The 19,193-nt window shown below is 42.7% G+C and overlaps 1 protein-coding gene across 1 annotated transcript in view; it reads left to right on the top strand.

The window, feature by feature from the left end:
* The window catches only part of colq (collagen-like tail subunit (single strand of homotrimer) of asymmetric acetylcholinesterase), a 101,747-nt gene that overhangs the window by 36,065 nt on the left and 46,489 nt on the right, over positions 1–19,193 (top strand). The window contains exons 4-10 of the mRNA XM_072282988.1: positions 3,045–3,089; positions 4,604–4,630; positions 8,728–8,799; positions 10,892–10,954; positions 16,677–16,703; positions 18,321–18,365; positions 18,552–18,587. Coding sequence (XP_072139089.1) covers positions 3,045–3,089; positions 4,604–4,630; positions 8,728–8,799; positions 10,892–10,954; positions 16,677–16,703; positions 18,321–18,365; positions 18,552–18,587 — 315 coding nt within the window. The remainder of the gene's footprint in view (positions 1–3,044; positions 3,090–4,603; positions 4,631–8,727; positions 8,800–10,891; positions 10,955–16,676; positions 16,704–18,320; positions 18,366–18,551; positions 18,588–19,193) is intronic.

A 19,193-nucleotide genomic window follows, 5' to 3' on the forward strand; every position in this document is an offset into this window, starting at 1 on the left:
GTGAATGCAGCAGGCCAGGCAGCATCTCTAGGAAGAGGTACAGTTGATGTTTCGGGCCGAGACCCTTCATCAGGACTAACTGAAAGAAGAGATAGTAAGAGATTTGAAAGTGGGAGGGAGAGAGGGAGATCTGAAATGATAGGAGAAGACAGGAGGGGAGGGATGGAGCCAAGAGCTGGAAAGTTGATTGGCAAAAGGGATATGAGAGGATCATGGGACGGGAGACCTAGGGAGAAAGAAAGGGGGAAGGGGGAAGCCCAGAGGATGGGCAAGGAGTATAGTGAGAGGGACAGAGGGAGAAAAAGGAGAGAGAGAGAAAAGAGATACAAAAATTAATAATAATGGATAAATAAATAATGGATGGGTTACGAAGGGGAGGTGGGGCATTAACAGAAGTTAGAGAAGTCAATGTTCATGCCATCAGGTTGGAGGCTACCCAGACGGAATATAAGGTGTTGTTCCTCCAACCTGAGTGTGGCTTCATCTTTACAGTAGAGGAAGCCGTGGATAGACATATCAGAATGGGAATGGGACGTGGAATTAAAATGTGTGGCCACTGGGAGATCCTGCTCAGGTTGGAGTCACACTCAGGTTGGAGGAACAACACCTTATATTCTGTATGGGGGAGCCTCCAACCCGATGGCATGAACATTGACTTCTCTAACTTCTGCTCTCGCCCCACCTCCCCTCCGTACCCCATCCGTTCTTTCTTTCTTTATTATTAATTTTTTTTTCTTTTTTTCTCTCTCCCTTTTCTCTCTCTGTCCCTCTCTCCTTGCCCATCCTCTGGGCTTCCCCCCCCACTTTCTTTCTCCCTAGACCTCCCGTCCCATGATCTTCTCATATCCCTTTTGCCAATCAACTTTCCAGCCCTTAGCTCCATCCCTCCCTCTCCTGTCTTCTCCTATCACTTCGGATCTCCCCCTCCCCCTCCCACTTTCAAATCTCTTACTATCTCTTCCTTCAGTTAGTCCTGACGAAGGGTCTTGGCCCGAAATGCCGACTGTACCTCTTCCTATAGATGCTGCCTGGCCTGCTGCGTTCACCAGCAATTTTTATTTGTGTTGCTTAATACCAAGTCAGGTGGTTTTCAATGTGAAGGTGAACAAGCAGTTGATGGTATTCCCTGTGCCCTCTACATTTGTCCTTCTAAATGGTAGATATCTCAAGTTTGGGACGTGCATTAGCATAGTCTAGGTGAGTAGCCGAAGTATATTTTATCAGTACCAAGTAAATGTCCAGTTAGAAATTTGCTAAAAATATCCATTTGCACTGTACTGCTACTGCAAAGCCACAAATTTCACATTGTAAGTCAATGATGTCAAACCTGATTCCGATTCTGAATTGATTTTATAAAGACAAACTTTATTCGTCTCATGTACATTGAAACATACAATGAAAAACAGTGAAAAGCCTGAAAGTGTTGCCGTGCTTCTGGCACGAACAGAGCATGCCCACAACTTATGAACCCTAGCCCATTTATCTTTGGAGTCTGGGAGGATAGCAGAACATTCGGAGGAAACCCGAATGGTCACAGGGAAAACATACAAAGGCCTGACCGACGGTGGCAGGTATTGAACCCCAACTGCTGATGAATGGAACTGTAAGGTGTTACTCTAACCACTACGCTTCCATGCCATTAAGTTCATGGGAGAGAACAAGACAGTTATTGAATGGTCCATATTTTACATTTTCAGTTTGAAGAAATAAACTGGCTTCTGATCTTGGAAAATAAACCTGAACACAGACATTTATTGCATTGTGTGATATCGTCATTTTCCAATATAAATTGAAGTTGGTTTGGGAGCTCGTTCGTTATGTGCTATGTCATGTGACATAGGCGATCATGGTCTTTCCATGACCATGATTGTTCTTGGCAAATTTTTCTCCAGAAGTAGCTTGCCATTGCCTTCCTCTGGGCAGTGCCTTTACAAGACGGGTGACCCCAACAGTTGTCAATACTCTGAAGAGATTGTCTGCCTGGTGTCAGAGGTCACATAAGCAGGACTTGTGATAAGCACCAGCTGCTCGTATGACCATCCACCACCTGCTCCCATGGCTTCATATGACACTAATTTGGGGGCTAAGCAGGTGTTACACCTTACCCAAGGGTGACCTGCAGGCTAGCACAGGGAAGAAATGCCTTAAACCTCCTTTAGTAGAGATGAACCCCAGCCCATCACTCAGGCATAGTGACTGTAATTAGTCGTAATTAAATACAGGAGATTCTGTAGATGCTAAAAATATGGAACAACCCAGAGATGTGGAGGAGTTAGAGTTCAGGTTGGAGGTCTAGGAACTCAGCAGGTCAAGCAACATCTATGGTGGGGAATAAACAGTCAGTATTTTGGGCAGAAACACTTCATCAGGACTGGAAAGGAAGGGGGGGCAGGGGAAGGAATGCAAGCTGGCAAATGATAAGTGAGACCAGGTGAGGGGAAGCTGAGTGGGTGGGGGGAGGGATGAAGTAAGAAGCTGGGAGGTGATAGGTAGAAAAACTAAAGCATGGAAGAAGGAGGAATCTGATTGGAGAGGACAGTGGACCCTAGAGAAAGGAGAGCAGGGGTACCAGAGGGAGGTGAAGAGCAGGTAAGGAGAAGGGTTGACAGGGAATGAAAAAGGGAGAAAAGGGAGGGGGAGAAATTACCATAAGTTAGAGAAATCGATGTTCATTCCATCAGGTTGGAGGCTACCCAACCAGAACGCGAGGGATCGCTCTTCCAACCTGCGATTGGCCTCATCATGGCAACAGAGGAGGCCCTGGACCACATGTTGGAATGGGAATGGGAAGTTCATTAGAAATGACTGACCACCGGGATATCCCACCTTGTGTAGCAGATGAAACGAAGGTGCGCGACGAGGGTCATAGTTACAATGTAAGGTTATAATTAAATCTTAATCATTTCGCAGAAAGGTGTGCATTTCAAATTGGTGTCATGGTCATTGTGGCCTAAAGGAACTGTTTCTTTCTTGTACTGCTCTATGCTCTAGATGTAATGATTGTAGCATTTGAGATTTGCCATTTACCTTTGTTATACCATCAGGGCCCACGGGGAATTCCAGGCATTATGGGACCAAAAGGGGAGAATGTAAGTATAGGTGATTCTTTAACCTAAGTTTGCTCAAAGTTCAAAGTATATTAATTATCACAGTACATCTTTTTCACTATATACAACCCTGAGATTTGTTTCCTTGTGGACGTACTCAGTAAATCCAAGAGCCATGATAGAATCAGTGAAAGATCACACCCAACAGGGCGGACAAGCAACTCATGTCCAAAAGATAACAAGCAGTGCAAATACAAAAGGAAAAAAAGAATAATAATAAATAAATAAGCAATAAGTAGCAAGAACATCAGATGAAGAGTCCTTGAAATTGAATCCATAGGTTGTGGGAACAGTTCAATGTTCCCTCTAATTTGTCGTGACCAGTGTGCAAAAATCTTGTGTTGTGCAATTTTTTGCCCAGTGACCACAATATGAGCACACTGAAATAATTTCTTCAATATAAACAGTATAAGTAAGCCGTTTCTAAAACCTGTAAACAAATCATTGCAAACTCCTCATTGTCAACATCATCCACATCAGAAACTGGAAAAGGAAAATGTGATTGTGTACGATTGTGAAATATACTTAAAAAGGCCATCTAGATGGAGGGTGACAGCCTTTTGTACTCATTTTAAGTTCCTTCGTGCACTAGTAGCAAGAGATGCGTGCACGTGCTCTTGCACACACCTTCGAGGGAACATTGGGACAGTTCAGTGATGGGGCAAGTGAAGTTCAGCGTGCTTATAATTTGTGGTTTATTCCTCTTTAGCCAAGAGAGCACAGGAGTGTCCCCACATACCGAGGAGACTGAGACAATTGAGCTCACCATCACTCCCAACCCCGCCATTCTCACCACATCCTACAGGAGCATGATCGGGGTCTCTCTCTCCTCCCCCCCCCCCCCCCCCCACAAGCAGAACATAGCTCAAAGGCATTGCATAAGCAGTGCCTCCAGCATCGTCAAAGACCACCACCCCCCATCCTCCCCACGATCTCTTTGAGCTCCTGTCATCAGGCAGAAGTTACCGCAGCGTAACTGTCAGGCTGGGAAACTGCTTCTCCCCCCAGGCTTTTGGATTTCTTAATAGCCTGCTGCCACTCAGCACACACATACAACCTGTATGAACGCCTTGCTAGCACACCCCCCCCCAACCACTCCCTGACTCACAGACGCACGCTCGTCCTACACGTTTCATCTTTTATTGCTGCCGTTTCACATATTAATATGGCTGTTTGTTTAATTATAATAGTGTCAGTATCATTATACTGTCTACGTAAACATACACTTCAGACCTTATGTCAACTTGTCAACCTTCAGGCTGCGTCACTCAGGGACGTGAGCTACAATTACTTTGTGATGGTACGTGCTGGATGGTAACTATGCACTGTGCTGTGTTTTGCACCTTGGCCTCAGAGGAATGGTGTTTTGTTTAGCTGTATACATGTGTATGGTTGAATGAGGATAAACATGAACTTGATATAATATAATTATAACTATCATTTTGCAAACGCGATAAGAACCAAATGTCAATCAAGTGTATTTCTGTCCCTTTTAGGGAGAAATTGGAAGACCAGGAAGAAAAGTAAGGCCCAGGTTCAGAACAAACCTTTTCACTGGTTTCTGCAGTTCCTCTACTTTTGCTGATTATGTGTAATCTCCTGAGGAGTATACTGTGGATAGAGTAAATGCAAGCAGACTTTTCCCACTGTTGGAGTGAGACTAGAACTAGGTTCAGGTTAAGCATGAAACATGAAATAGTTAAGGGGGATCTGAGCTATAGAGAGAGGTTGAATAGCTTAGTATTTCATTCCCTGGAGCGCAGGAGAATGAGAGATTTGATTGAGGAATACAAAATTATTAAGGGTATAATTAGGGTCAATGCAATCAGGCTTTCCCCACTGAGATTGGGGAGACCAGAACTAGAGGTTATAGGTTTAGGGTGAAAGGTGAAATACTTAAAGGGAACATGAGGGGGAATATCTTCACTCTGGGGGTGGAATGAGATGCCAGTGTAAGTGGTGGCTGTGGGTTTGACTTCAACATTTAAGAGAAGCTTGGCTAAGTACATGTTTGGATGTGGGGAGATCGGGGTCCTCCAATGTCCCTGACGATTACACCTGCAAGAAATGCATCTAGCTGCAGCTTCTAACAGACTGTGCTAAGGAGTTGCAGCTGGAATTGGATGAATTCTGAATCATTTGGGAGTCTGTGGGGCTGATAGAGAGGACATACAAGGAGGTAATTACACCCAAGGTACAGGACTCTGCTAACTGGGTAACCATAAGGAGGGGGAAAGGGGATAGGCAGCCAGTGCAGAGTAGCTATGTGGCCATTCCCCTCAACAATAGGTATACCACTTTGGATGTTGTTGGGGGGGGGGGGGGCGGGGCGCGATGACCTAGTAGAGGAAAGCCACAGATGTCAGGTCTCTAGACAGAGCCTGGCTCTGTGGCTCAGAAGGGAAGGTGGGAGATGAGGCAAGCTGTAGTAATAGGGGATTTATTGGTTAGGGGAACAGAGTTGGTGCAGGATGAAGGCTTCAGATATTTGGATCATCGGGCTCCCTTCTAGGGAAGGTGGGACCTGTACAGAGGGAACTGTGCACCTGAAATGCAGGGGACTCATATCCTAGTGGGAAGGTTCGTTATTACTGCGGGGGAGGGTTTAAACTAGAGTTGCAGGGGGATGGGAACCAGAGTGCCAGAAGAGATAGTGAAGAAGTTTTGGAGACAGATGTTGTTAAGACCTCAGACAAAGTCAGGAATCAAAAGATCGAGCATGGTGGAACTAATATTCTAAGTTATGTACAGTGCATTTCAATACAGGGAGTATTGTACAAAAGACGGATGAGTTTAGGGCATGGATCAGCATGTGCAATTATGGCATTGTAGCCATTAGAGACTTGGTTGCAGGAGGGGTAGGACTGGCAGCTCAATGTTCTTTGTCTTAGATTTGATAGAGCGTGAGGGATTAAGGGGAGAGGGGTGGCATTGGGAACCAGGGAAAATGTCACGGTAGGTGCTCAGAATAGACTAGAGAGCTCATCTCATGGGGCTTTATGGGTAGAACTATGGCAAAAAAAATGAGGTATTATAGACAGCCCAACAAATGGTGCTCAGGAAGATCAGAGTGGGAATCTATGCGTGGAACCGAAAGAGATGGAAGAACTCTTAAGTATATTTTTTGCATCTGTATTTACTTGGGAGATATACACAGAGTCTACAAAAGTGAGGTAAAGCAGCAGTGAGGTCATGGACTTCATACAAATGATCGAGGAGGAGGTGTTTGATGTCTTGAGGCAAATTAGGGTGGATAAATCCCCAGGGCCTGACATTGTGTTCCCTCATATTCTGTGGGAGGCATAGCAGAGATATTTAAAATATACTTAACCACAGGTGAGGTGCCAGAGGATATTTAATGTTGTTCTATTGTTTCAGAAAGGCTCTAAGAATGAGCCTGATATCAGTAGTGAGAAAGTAGTCAGAGAGTGGTGAATCTATGGAATTTGTTGCCACGGGCAGCAGTGGAGGCCAAGTCATTGGGTGTATTTAAGGCAGAGATTGACAGGTATCTGAGTAGCCAGGGCATCAAAGGTTATGGTGAGAAGGCGGGGGAGTGGGACTAAATGGGAGATTGGATCAACTGGTGAATAAATGGTGGAGCAGACTCGATGGGCTGAATGGCCGACTTCTGCTCCTTTGTCTTATGGTCTTATGGTTATTGGAAGGTATCCTAAGGGACTAGATGTATAAATATATGGATAGACAGGGACTGATAAAGGATAATGAACCTGGCTTTGTGTATGGTTAAGTCATATATAACCAATATTACAGAGTTTATCGAAGAATTTGCCAAAAAAGTTGATGAAGACAAGGTTGTGGATGTTGTCTACATGGACTTTAGCAAGGCCTTTGACAAGGTCCGGCTTGGGAGGTTGGTCAAGAAGGTTTAGTCACTTGGCGTTCAAGGTGAGATAGTAAGTTGGATTAGACATAGGCTTTGCGGGAGAAGCAGGAGAGTCAGTAGATGGGTGCCTCTCTGACTGGAGGATGTGGCTAGGGGTGCTGGGTCTGTTGTTGTTTTAGTTACAGGAAAGATATAAATAAGATTGAAAAAGAGAAAAGACTATTTACAAGGATATTGCCGGGACTTGAGGACCTGAGTTATAAGGAAAAGTTGAATATGTTTGGACTTTATTTCCTAAAACATAGAAGATATGAGGGGCATAGAAAGGGTAAATGCAAGCAGGCTTTCTCCACTGAGGCTGGGTGAGACTAGAACTAGAGGTGATGGGTTAAGGGTAAAATGTGAAAAGTTTAAGGGGAACAACTTCACTCAGAGAGTGGTGAGAGTGGAACGAGATGCCAGTGCAAGTCTCAACATTTAAGAAAAAATTGGATAGGTACGTGGATTGGAGGGATATGGAGGGCTGTGGTCCTGGTACAGATTGATGAGATTAGGCAGATTAATGGGTCAAGAGCCTGTTTCTGTGTTGTGGTATTCAACAACTCTACATGGTTGGGAGAGGTATGGAGGGCTAAGGTCCAGGTGTGAATTGATAGGACAAGGTAAGACAGAATAACAGTTTAGCACTGGCCAGATGGGCTGAAGGTCCTTTTCTGTGCTGTAGTGCTCTATTTCTCTATCCCATCTCAAATAAGCTTGTTATTACATTGCTGATATCAAAATAATATGCCTCTCGGCTTCCAATTCGTACAGTGAGGGGATTTAGGTATTTAGATCCTTGGTATTACTCCACCACTGGTGTGTCGTGGGAGTACACAGAAGTTCGAAAGCATTGAGCTGGCTGCTGGATGTGTGCCCAGAGACCTGGGATCTTTGGGGACAGAGCTCGGAAAAAGCGACACAACCAACTTTTAAAACCATAAATCAGCGAGTGGTTTTGTTATGTCTCCCTTCTTGCTGCAAAACGGGACACCTCTTTTTCCCTTATTAGAGAGAGAGAGAGAGAGAACCTGTGGTATGTTGAATAACCGGGAGAACGAGCAGTCTTTGGGGTACTACAGGTCTGTGTCTTCATTGATGCTTTGTTGCACGCTTGAGTGCTCGGTGGAGGGTGCAGATGCTTTTTTGCTGGTGGGGGGGGGTCCGTTGCTTTGCTGCTGCTTATGTGTGGGAGGGGGAGTTGGGGGGTCTTTAGAGTTCTAACATTTAACTGTCATTCATTCTTTGGGGCACTCCTCTGTTTCTGTGAATGTTTGCGAAGAAAAAGAATTTCAGGATGTATATTGTATACATTTCTCTAACATTAAATTGAAACTGTTGAACCTTTCACTCTCACTTACTTTTAGCTTGAAAAAGCGATATACATTTATTTGCACTAATAGTGCAATGAAACTGAGTTTCAGGACACCGGTCTTCCTAATTTGTTTTTGCATGATCTTCAGCCTTTGAATCTTCGTGTCTCAGTGAAGAGTGAACTGGTGCTCATTACAATGATTTGTGCTGCACTGTATTAACAATTGAATTCCTCGTTCTCTTTGCATCACAGTAAGTGGAGGTGAATTCCTGGAAGTACATTGGAGTAAACACATACCATGCTGGAACCAACTATCACTGTTGGATAATGGCTGATTCAAATCCATAGAGTGTAATCTGAAAGCTTTTAATGCATCCAAATTGAGAAACTGGACTGATTAGTAAATGCTTATTTCCTAGGGCAGTGCAGGCTTACCGGGACCCCGTGGAATGCCAGGGCCTACAGGCTCTCCAGGACCAATTGGGCCCAAGGTAAGGCAACTTTATTTCCCAGGCTGATGGAGACACATGGCGCTCACACACAGACACATGAAAGTTTAAAGTAAATTTGTTATCAAAGCATATCACTATGTATCACCATATACCACTTTTGAGATTCATTTTCTTGCAGGCATTCACAAAGAAATAAAATAGAACCAATGAAAAACTACAAGGAAAGAAAGACTGCCAAATAGCCAATGTGCATAAGAAGACAATCTGTGCAATCACAATAAATAAATAATACTGAGAACATGAGTTATAGAGTCTTTCATCAGCCCTCCCCCACCCACCTATCTTCCCCCTTCACCTGTCAGTTTGTACTTCTTCCTCTGCCCCCCCCCTTCTTATCCTGGCTTCTTCCCCCTTCCTTTCCAACGCTGTTGAAGGGTCTCAGCCTGAAACGTTGACTGTTTATTCCTCTCCATTGATGCTGCCTGACCTGCTGAGTTCCTCCATCATTTTGCATTTTGTCCTCTGGATTTCCAGCATCTGCAGAATCTCTTGTGCACCAATATAAATGTCGCCTTTCTCCGGAATCTATGAAGACCAGACAAAATTTTAAATCAACTTGCCTTTCCAAATGGTTGGGTGAGATGAGAACTAAAGGTCATAGTTGAAGGATGAAAGGTGAAATATTTAAGGAGAACCTAAGGAGGAACTTCTTCGCTCAGAGGGTGTTGAAAGTTTTGAATGACCTGCCAGAGGAAATAATGGATTCAGCTTTGATTGTAACATGTAAGAGTAGTTTGAATAAGTACATGGTTAGGTCATTATGGACTAGGTAGAATAACAATTTAGCATGGACTAGTTGGGCTGAATGGCTGGTTTCTATGCTGTAGTGCTCTATAGCTTTATGACTCTGTCTGCTTAATCCTATAAGTTTACAAAACAATAAAATTTATTCAGCCATAAAGTCTAAATTCAAGCGCTCTTATCTGTAACAAACAGCTGACTGGCCCTTTGGTCAACATGGAAAAGTTTAAAAATAAAGTTTGTTCTCCCGGAAAGTCTCTTTTCAGTTCAGTGCTGAGCTGTTGACCTTTTCAGTGTCTCTGACCTCATCATGTTCCGAGGTGCCACAACACAGCTGCAATGCCACTTTTCAAATTCACGCTGTCGATTCAATACTGACCTTTAGATAAAAAGGTGGATTATACTCGCAAGAGATTCTGCAGATGCTGAAAATTTGTGCTTACTTTACTTACTTAGACCCATCAGCCTTTCTGGTGCATAGGTCGCTGACAGCAGCTCACCAGAGTTCTCTGGCCTGGGCCAATCATTCAAGTTTTCCCAGGGGTAGCCCATCTTCTTGATTTATCCTTCCTCTACCAAGAATTTTTTTGGAGTGTCTTTTGGTGTTTCTATAGCTAAGTTTTTACAGGATGGGGTTGCTAGCGCCATGCCCAAACCTTGTAATTTTGCCGTCCATAGATGACGGACCATCCATGGCAGAGTTGGGAATCTTGAACAACACATACAAAATGCTGGAGGAACTCAGCAGGTCAGGCAGCGTCTATTGGAGAGGAATAAGCAGTTGACACTTAGGGTTGAGACCCTTCACCAGGACTGAAAAGGAAAGCAGGCAGAAGCCAGAGTAAGAAAATAGGGGGAGAGGAAAGAGTACAAGCTGGCAGGTGACAGGAGAGGGGGGAAAGTGGGTGGATGGGGGAGAGGGGTCATGAAGTAAGAAGCTGAGGGGTGATAGGTGGAAGAGATAAAGGGCAGAAGAAGAAGGAATCTGATAGGAGAGGAGAGTGGACAACCTTGGAGAAAGGGAAGGAGGAGGGTGATGGGAAAAGGGCAAGAGGGGAGCCTGAACAGAAATAGAGAGAAGGGAAGGGAACCAGCAGTGTAGAAACTTGCAGTACCTCAGTGCTGCATACTTAACTGCATCATACTTTTGCCTACAAAAATAACTGTTCACTGATAAATTTTCCACAGAAGATAATATCCTTTTACTTTTATTAAGCAAGAAGAACCTTTACAGAGAGTTACTTCCTTTGGTATATTTTTCAGTCTCTGTGGCATTTAAATTCAAAAGTTTATTTATTCTGTAATGGTTAATCCTGTTTCTTATTTTAAGGGTGAAATGGGAGATATTGGATTAACAGGATTGCCAGGCGCTAGAGGACCAATGGGCCCCAAGGTTTGTAATATTCTCTTCTTGTGTGTATATTGTGCTAGAATGTTTGGCTTGCTACCCACTAATTGAAAGAAATCAAACCTCTCATGAATGGTCTATTTTCGAATGAAGCCTGGTTGTGTAGTTGAAGACATTGTATTTACGTTGTCTGATGAGATTCTATTGATGTGTTTATTCCACAGATTTTTAAAAAACTTTCATTATAAAAGACCAGTCTTTTTGTCAATCTTTTACTCAATGTAACCTTTATGTATAAGATATTTTAGAAAAAAAATGTTTAATTTGCATAAATCCTCTGTTTTTAAATTGTTTGGCATGGACTAGATGGGCCAAATGGTCTGTTGTTCTGCTGTAATCTTCTATGATTCTATGTTATAGAGAGGCACTTTTCTCCTAACCTTGTTTCTTTTCTGTGAGTTTTTGGATTCCGGAAGAACATTTTATCAGCCAATATAAATTATATTGGAAGTTGCCGTTCAATAAGAGCAGTTAGTATTGCAGTTATGAAACCTAATAAATAGTGAAAAACTTAGATAAAGTGGACATAGTGGGGGTGTGTTCTAATAGTGGGGGGAGTCCAGGACTCGAGGGCACAGCCTCAGAATGCAAGGACATCCTTCTAGAGCAGAGATGAAGAGGAACATCTTTAGCCAGAGGGTGGTGAATGTGTGCAATTCATTTCCACAGATGGCTGTGGAGGCCAAGTCATTGGGTATATTTAAAGTGGAGGTTGACAGGTTCTTGAGTAGAAAGGGAGCAAAGGCAAGAGAATGGGGTTGTGAGCCTTGGTGGAATGGTGGAGCAGACTTGAAGGGTTGAATGGCCCTGTGGTCCAGCATTGGCAGAGATTCTTTCTTGAGGTGGAGGCAGGGAGAAGAGGGTTGAAGCAGAAGTAATGAGCAATTAGGAAAGTGTTAGTAGAAAAAAAGAGTGGCCATGCCCACAACTTACTAACACTAACTTGTACGTCTTTGGAATATGGGAGGAACCCAGAGCACCCAGAGGAAACCCATGTGATCACAAGAAGAACATACAATCTCCTTACAGACAGCTGCTGCTTTGAAGTATTTTGTTAAGTGCTGTGCATGAATATGTGGAGGCCAAATGATTCGGTATACTTGAAGTGGCACTTGATGGATTCTTGATTAGTAAAGTTGTCTCTAAATAAATAAATAAATGCATAAACAAACAAATACGTTTTTCCACCATTAACAGGCAGTCAATTTGTTCTTACAGCTTGTAAATTTCTTAAGCACAAGCATAGCAGGGGGAGGGAGAGGGAAGGAAATTGCCACGATACATACAGCATCAAACAAGACAGGCTAATCATTTAGCTTCAGGCTGGATGAGCTGATATAGTAATCTATTTTAGAAGCTGTTTTTCCATCCACATTTTTGCACATACTTGGAGTAAACAAATATCACTTCTGTAAATTTTAATTTAATTGAAGATATTTATTTTAACCTTCTACTTGTGGCTCCTAGTAGCTGTTTGCGTACGACAGCAGGCACACGCCAGCAACTGCTTTGACAGGCAGGCTAATCTAGGTAAGAGTACCCGACTGCCTCATACAGTACTCCAGTGAGATGGGCACATGCCTGTTCTAGCAGGTGAAGTCAGCTCCAGCAGATTGGGCGGATGAGATCTACAGTGAGATCCAATGGACAGGGAGGTGGTTCTGCAACACTTCATGGTGAGCGAAGGGCATGACAAAGCAGAGAAGAAGTCATAGTCATTCACTACAAACGAGGACCCTAGCTGGTGACGAGGCTTCTGAGGTTGAGGGAGGTAGAATTGCCCCAGTGAATTGGCTTTACTGTCATGTTGAACATGACGGACAACTACCACCAAACTCAGGTTAACATAGAAGTCAGAGGCTATATCGTTGTTGAAGCAACATTCAGCACATGTAGAGCCACAGACGTTGGAGCTGGAAATTCTAGAACATTCTGAAATTGGAACAAGAACATGAGCAGCCTATAACTTTGCACCTCACTTTGATTTTACTTTGTTGTTTTCATTTCATGCAAGATGATTAAAAAAACACAACCAATGGAGATGATTAATATGCTTTCAATTAAGATAGCTGAAAGAGGGATTTGGCAGAAGAACAGACAGAGCTTGGACAAGCTCATATTACAAAAGTACTGTGGTCCAGTTTTCCTGTCACTTACCCTCCTGCACTTTTGTCAGATCCCTACAAAACACAGTGAGGAATACAAGTTAAAATTTCAAAGTAAAATTTATTATCAAAGTACATATATGTCCCCAAATACTACCCTGAGATTCATTTTCTTGTGGGCATTTACAGAAAAATAAATACAATAGAATTTATGAAGAACTATGCACGCCAGGTTTACTATCCATTTAAAACTACTCTCAGCAGGGGGGAAGTCAGTATTGAAATGGAATGCTTCCCAATTTCTCTGGAAGAGTCCTACTTCAAGATCACCTGGATTCCCTTGTTATCCAACACAAAAACAACTTGTGGGATCATATGCAATTTAACTCCCTTCTTCCCAGCACAATGCCGTAGTATCACTTCCACTAAATCAGGGGTTCATAAACTGGGGTCAATGGATAGATTCTGAGGGGGGGGGGGTCCGCAAACTTAAATGGGAAAGGGTTTACATCTTTATTTTCACTACCCTTTAGCTGAAATTTAGCATTTCCTTAAGTGATGAATATAGGCAAAAAAACCACAGTAGTATTAGCAGCTATGGAAGCTTTAATTCCATATGCAACAACATATCTTTGTTAATCAGGATTTCAACACTTGTAGCCATGAAAAAAAATTGAAATCGACTGGGTGTCCAACATTACAGCGTGTTGCTTTGTCGAAGACCACCCCACAGTTTAAAGTTCTTATTCAAGCTAAGGAACAGCAGCCTCCAATTTGATATGTCCCTAAAAATAAAATCTAATTTTAATTTTCCTATATTTTTGAATGTATAGTCTTGTTATTTAATCCGTTAAACACATATATTACTATGTCAAAAATTTGTTATTTGCAAGTCAATAAAATGGGTTTATTTTGTAATCCTATGTATTTTATTTTATACATTTAAATACATTATTTTGATCAGGGGTTCATAGGCTTCACTGGACTGCCAAAGAAGTCCATAACGTAAAAAAGGTTCAGAACCCCTGAACAAAATCACCAGTACCTACTTAGTACACAATCTGTACTGGCTAGAAAAACAACCGCAACAGGCACAGACAAACATTACGACTGGGAAGTTCTGCTCTCATTAATGCATCATTTTAACTTGTATTGATATGCCAATACTTTCAAAAGCCTAATAAAATTTATTATCAAAGTACGCACAGTATATGTCACCATATAGTACCCCGAGATTCATTTTCTTGCAGGTATTCACAGTAGAACCAAGAAGTGCAATAAAATCAATGTTTTTCACACAAAGATTGACAAATAACGAATGCGCAAAAGATGACAAACTGTGCAAATTTTTAAAAACCTAAATAATAAATAAATTAATAAACAAACAATAATCCTGTTGAAAGTCCTCCAAGAGGACCACAGCTTCTTGTAGGTTCAATGACCCAGAGAGCTACAGTGGCTAGAGTCAGGGCCTTGGTAGGGTCACCCATGCCAAACAGGTCAAAGGGGTAGAGGCCAGACTAAGAGTGGTCCACTGGTCCTCCAGGTTCGGATGTTCAGCTCAGGGTTAAATAACCCTGACTGGTAAAACAAAATTCTTATGGAAACAGCAATGAAGAATCCTTCTGTACAGACAGAGAGGGAGAAGCTTCATTGCTGCCCTAAACGCCAGCGGTGTAATGGGTAGTAAGTAAGTAAGCCTATCGAACGTCGAATGTTAAAAGGCCTAGATAGAGAGCATGTGAAGAGGATGTTTCCTTTGGTGGCAGAATCTATGAAGAAGAGGGCACAGCCTCAAAATAGAGTGATGTCCATTTAGAACAGCGATGAGGAGGAATTTCTTGAGCCAGAGGGTGGGGAATCTGTGGAATTCATTGCCACAGGTGGCTATGGAGGCCAGGTCATTGGGTGCATTTAAGGTGGAGGCTGATTACTCAGGGCATGAAGGGATATGGGGAGAAGGCAGGAAAATAGGGTTGAGAGGGAAGTGGATTAGCCATGATGAAATGGCAGGCAGACTCAATGGGTTGAAATATAACCATCTGAGACAGGTATAGCAGCAACCAGTCAATTAACGTTAACACATCTAAATGGCATCTCCATGGTATGGAGTCTATCTCTAGTGTGTGAGAGAAAAAAGGTGGCTTGTTCCTATGGTAAGAATGGAAATCAAGTTGTTTCTGAATATACAGCAGAGCAGATACATATTGATTAAAATACCGTCTGCACAGGAATTGATTGTGCACACATGAATCATACAGTCATTGAAACTAATAAGAATAACATCAATTAGACATTTTCCAATGAGAGTGAAAATAGCTTAATAATCCATCAAAACCACTTTGTTACTGTCACTGTGAAGAACATGATGCCAAAATTATGACAAGTGCAATCCTGATCTAGTAGGAAAATATTAATGTATTTCTTTTTAAATTTCTCTGCAGGGATTACAGAGTTCTAATCCATCTGAATGGCTCACACTTTTCAAATGACAGTTCTTTTTGACTATTTATGAAATAAAGTTTCATGTTAGCATGGGGAATGGAGCTGAGAATTTTTGTTTTAGCATGTTTTTGTGCTGTTGTTGTCTCCAGTTGTCAGGGTGCTCTGTGCCCGTGAACAGCGATAAACCTCACACAGAAGGACCTATGAACATGAGAGCAAAATTTTGACATTTTGAAGTAACGTCTGTTGAATTACAGTGTTACTGTTCAATTATAATCTCTTTTACTCCAATACTTCAATTGCACTTTATATTTTTTAAAATCTGAAAATAAATCCATTATGTTAATTTCTGAAAATGGGTTCTTTGATCTGTAGATTGCTTTCACATTTCTCTTTCTCATTTCCAATATCTGCAATATTTATTTTAAAAATTGTACGTCATCTTTTCTGTACAATAGGGCTGTATTTATAATTGACGAAAATAAAATTAATGAAAAGAAATGGTTTTATTGGAAGAGTTGTACATTGGTTGAGTGTAAGGAGGAATAGTAGAGGGGATGGAGGATTCAAGTGGTAACTGCAAGGGGAGTGATTTTCTCTGGTAGAAGTTACTGTAAGAACTCAGAATACAATACTAAAATTGGAGTGAAGACCAGTTTCACAGAAAGTCAATCTAAAAATCTCGCACTGTGTCTGTCTGTCTGTCTCTCTCTCTCTCTCTCTCTCTCTCTCTCTCTCTCTCTCTCTCTCTCTCTCTCTCTCTCTCTCTCTCTCTCTCTCTAACCATCTTTCCCTCCCCTCTCCCCACCTCAGTCACTTATCATCTCCTCCATCTCCCTTTCCCCTCCTCCCTCTCTCCTTCTCCATTTCGCTCTCCCACTCCCCTCCCCCCTCCCCCCCATACACACACACACACACACACACACACACACACACACACACACACGATTCTGTGATTCTGTGAGGGGTGGGTCAACTAAAATTTTCAAGACTGTGATGGTTACGATTTTGTTGGGTCAATGTCTCAGGAAAATCTGTGTATCCTCATGCAACCAAAACCACTTTATTCATATTTAAAAGCAACCATTTGAAATCATATGGGCAGAAAGTTAGATCCTTGATGAAGATGAGATAATTGGATTTTTGTTCTCTTCTAGGGTTTGACTGGACAAAAAGGTGAAAAGGTTCGTAAGTTGCTAAAGATCCATAAATTAACCTTATAAAACTTTACATGAGTGTATATGTATAGTCCATCTGAGCCAAGCAGGCTCTGTGTGTGAATGCAAAACCTTTTGCTAATGTGGTCAGAACAGGCTGCTGAAGTTGTCTTAGGGACAGGGTAACTATATCAGGGCCTATGTGCTGTTTTCTCCAGCTATCTCTGAAGCAGGCATGTTTGGATAAGAGCAGAATTTATTAACCTTCTCCATGAAGGCTCGGATGCAAGTAATGGTTTCTTAGGAAGGTGGTTTTTAGTATGGCTTGCATTTTCAGGATTGCTGAGGAGAAGATGATCAAGAAAAAGGAAAGCAAATGTGCTTCATGTTTGTTCCCTCCTTTCAGACTCCTCCATCTCCAGCACTTTACCTCGTCCATCTATCACTTCCAAGCTTCTTACTTCACCCCTGTCTCCCCCACCCACCTTTCCCCTCATTTGGTGTCACAAATCATCTGCCAATTTGTACCTTTTCCTCTCCCGCACCCCCAACCTCCTTATTCTGGCTTCTTCCCCCTTCCTTTCCAGTCACGATGAAACATCTCTGCCTGTTCATTCTCTTCTGTAAATGTTGCCTGGCCCACTGAATTCCTCCAGCATTTTGTGTGCGCGTTACTGATACCTTCTGCAGTGTTCCGACCTGAAACATTGACAGTTCTTCCCACACCCTCCCCAAACGCTGCCTGGCCTGCTGAGCTCCTCCAGCTTTTTGTGTCTGTTGCTCTGGATGAAGATGTGTTGGTGATAGCTGAGGGTGACGAGGTGGAGGTATGTCTCTACCAGAGGAGGTGTAAGGCGCTCCTTCCCTCTGCTAGCCTGCAGGTCACCCTTGATCAAGGTGTAACATCCACTTAGCCACCCTTCCCCCACACCCGATCAGGGTCACGTTAAGCCATGGGAGCAGGTGGTGGATAGTCGTATGACTCGGAAGCCCCCATAGGTCAGGGTCGACTTGGATGTTGTGTACCAGCTGTCTAGATACACAAGCCAGGGTAGTACAATATGCAGAGCAAGCAAGCTCCCCCTCCCCACGCGTGGAAGAAACCCAAAGCAACGGCAGAGACTGATACGGCTTGGCACCAGCAGCATCGCAGGAATTGCTAGTCGGTGTTGAACTCAACATAGGGCTGCCATTGGGACTCCAGCTCTGGATATTTACCTTGGAGTTTACTCCTAAAGCCTCTCCCATCAGTGTGTATAGCCACAAGGCAGTGGAGGTTTGAGATCAGAGTTTTCTTTCTCCAAGATGGGCTGCCAACCACACGCATGATCCTCAACTCCCAAAAGTCACACGAGCAGCTGGTGCATATCACAAGCCCCAATTTTGCGACCACTGACTCCAGGCAGACGATCTCTGAGGAGTATTGATAATGGCAGGGGTCACCTCAGCTTTAAAGGCATTTTCCAGAAGAAGGCAGTGGCAAACTACTTCTGTAGAAAAATTTGCCAAGACAATCATATTCATAGACCATGATCGCCTATGTCGTATGACACGGCACATAATGGTGATGATGAAGATGGTTATAGTTGTCTTTGCTCTGCAAAGAACAGGTCACTGTTCTAACAATGTATGCTTTTTCTGCAGGGTGTAGTTGGTGAAAAAGGACAACAAGGAATCAAAGGAGAAATGGTAAGAATTTTGTTAAATATTTATATCTGTAGGCTACAAAGTTAATTACAGGTGTCTCAGATGCTCATATTTACTGTACCTCTGCCTTGCAGTATGGAATGTGCTGTAACTTAAGAAATAGAACTGTAAATGTTGCAAACTTCTCTGACCAGATGACTGATCCTCTGAATCTTCTTTATCATTCAGGGTGTAATGGGTCTTCCTGGAATGCTGGGACAGAAAGTAAGTACATAGCACTAAAAGAGAGACAGAATAGGTTAGTCCAGCTCGGCTCAAATTGTCCTTGCTGTATCATGATTTATACACTTTGTGACAATTTACAATGACATATTCTCCTACCAACCGGTGTGTTTTAGACTGAGGGGGAAACCGGAGCACCAGGAGGAAACCCACATGTTCAGAGGGAGAAAGTACAAACTCCTTACAGGCAGTGGCTGGAATTGAACCCCAGTTGCCTGTACTGTAAATCGTTGTGCTAACCACTACTACCGTGCTGCCCCAAAATATTTCTTTTCCTCGTTCGGGAATTACTTTATTAGGTACACCTGTGCACCTGCTCGTTAATACAAATATCTAATCAGCTAATCATGTGGTAGCAACGCAATGCGTAAAAGCAAGCAGACATGGTCAGGAGGTTCAGTTGTTGTTCAGACCAAATGTCAGAATTCGGAAGGAATGCGATCCAAGTGATTTTGGCCATGGACTGACTGTTAGAACCAGATGGGGTTGTTTGAGCATCTCAAAAATTGATGATATCCAAAATGAAGCAAAATGAAACTATAGCATATGTACATTCTGGCTACAACACCTAGGAGCAGAATCAGGTTT

Source organism: Mobula birostris, chromosome 19 (genome assembly GCF_030028105.1).
Source record: "Mobula birostris isolate sMobBir1 chromosome 19, sMobBir1.hap1, whole genome shotgun sequence".
Lineage (NCBI taxonomy): Eukaryota > Metazoa > Chordata > Chondrichthyes > Myliobatiformes > Myliobatidae > Mobula > Mobula birostris.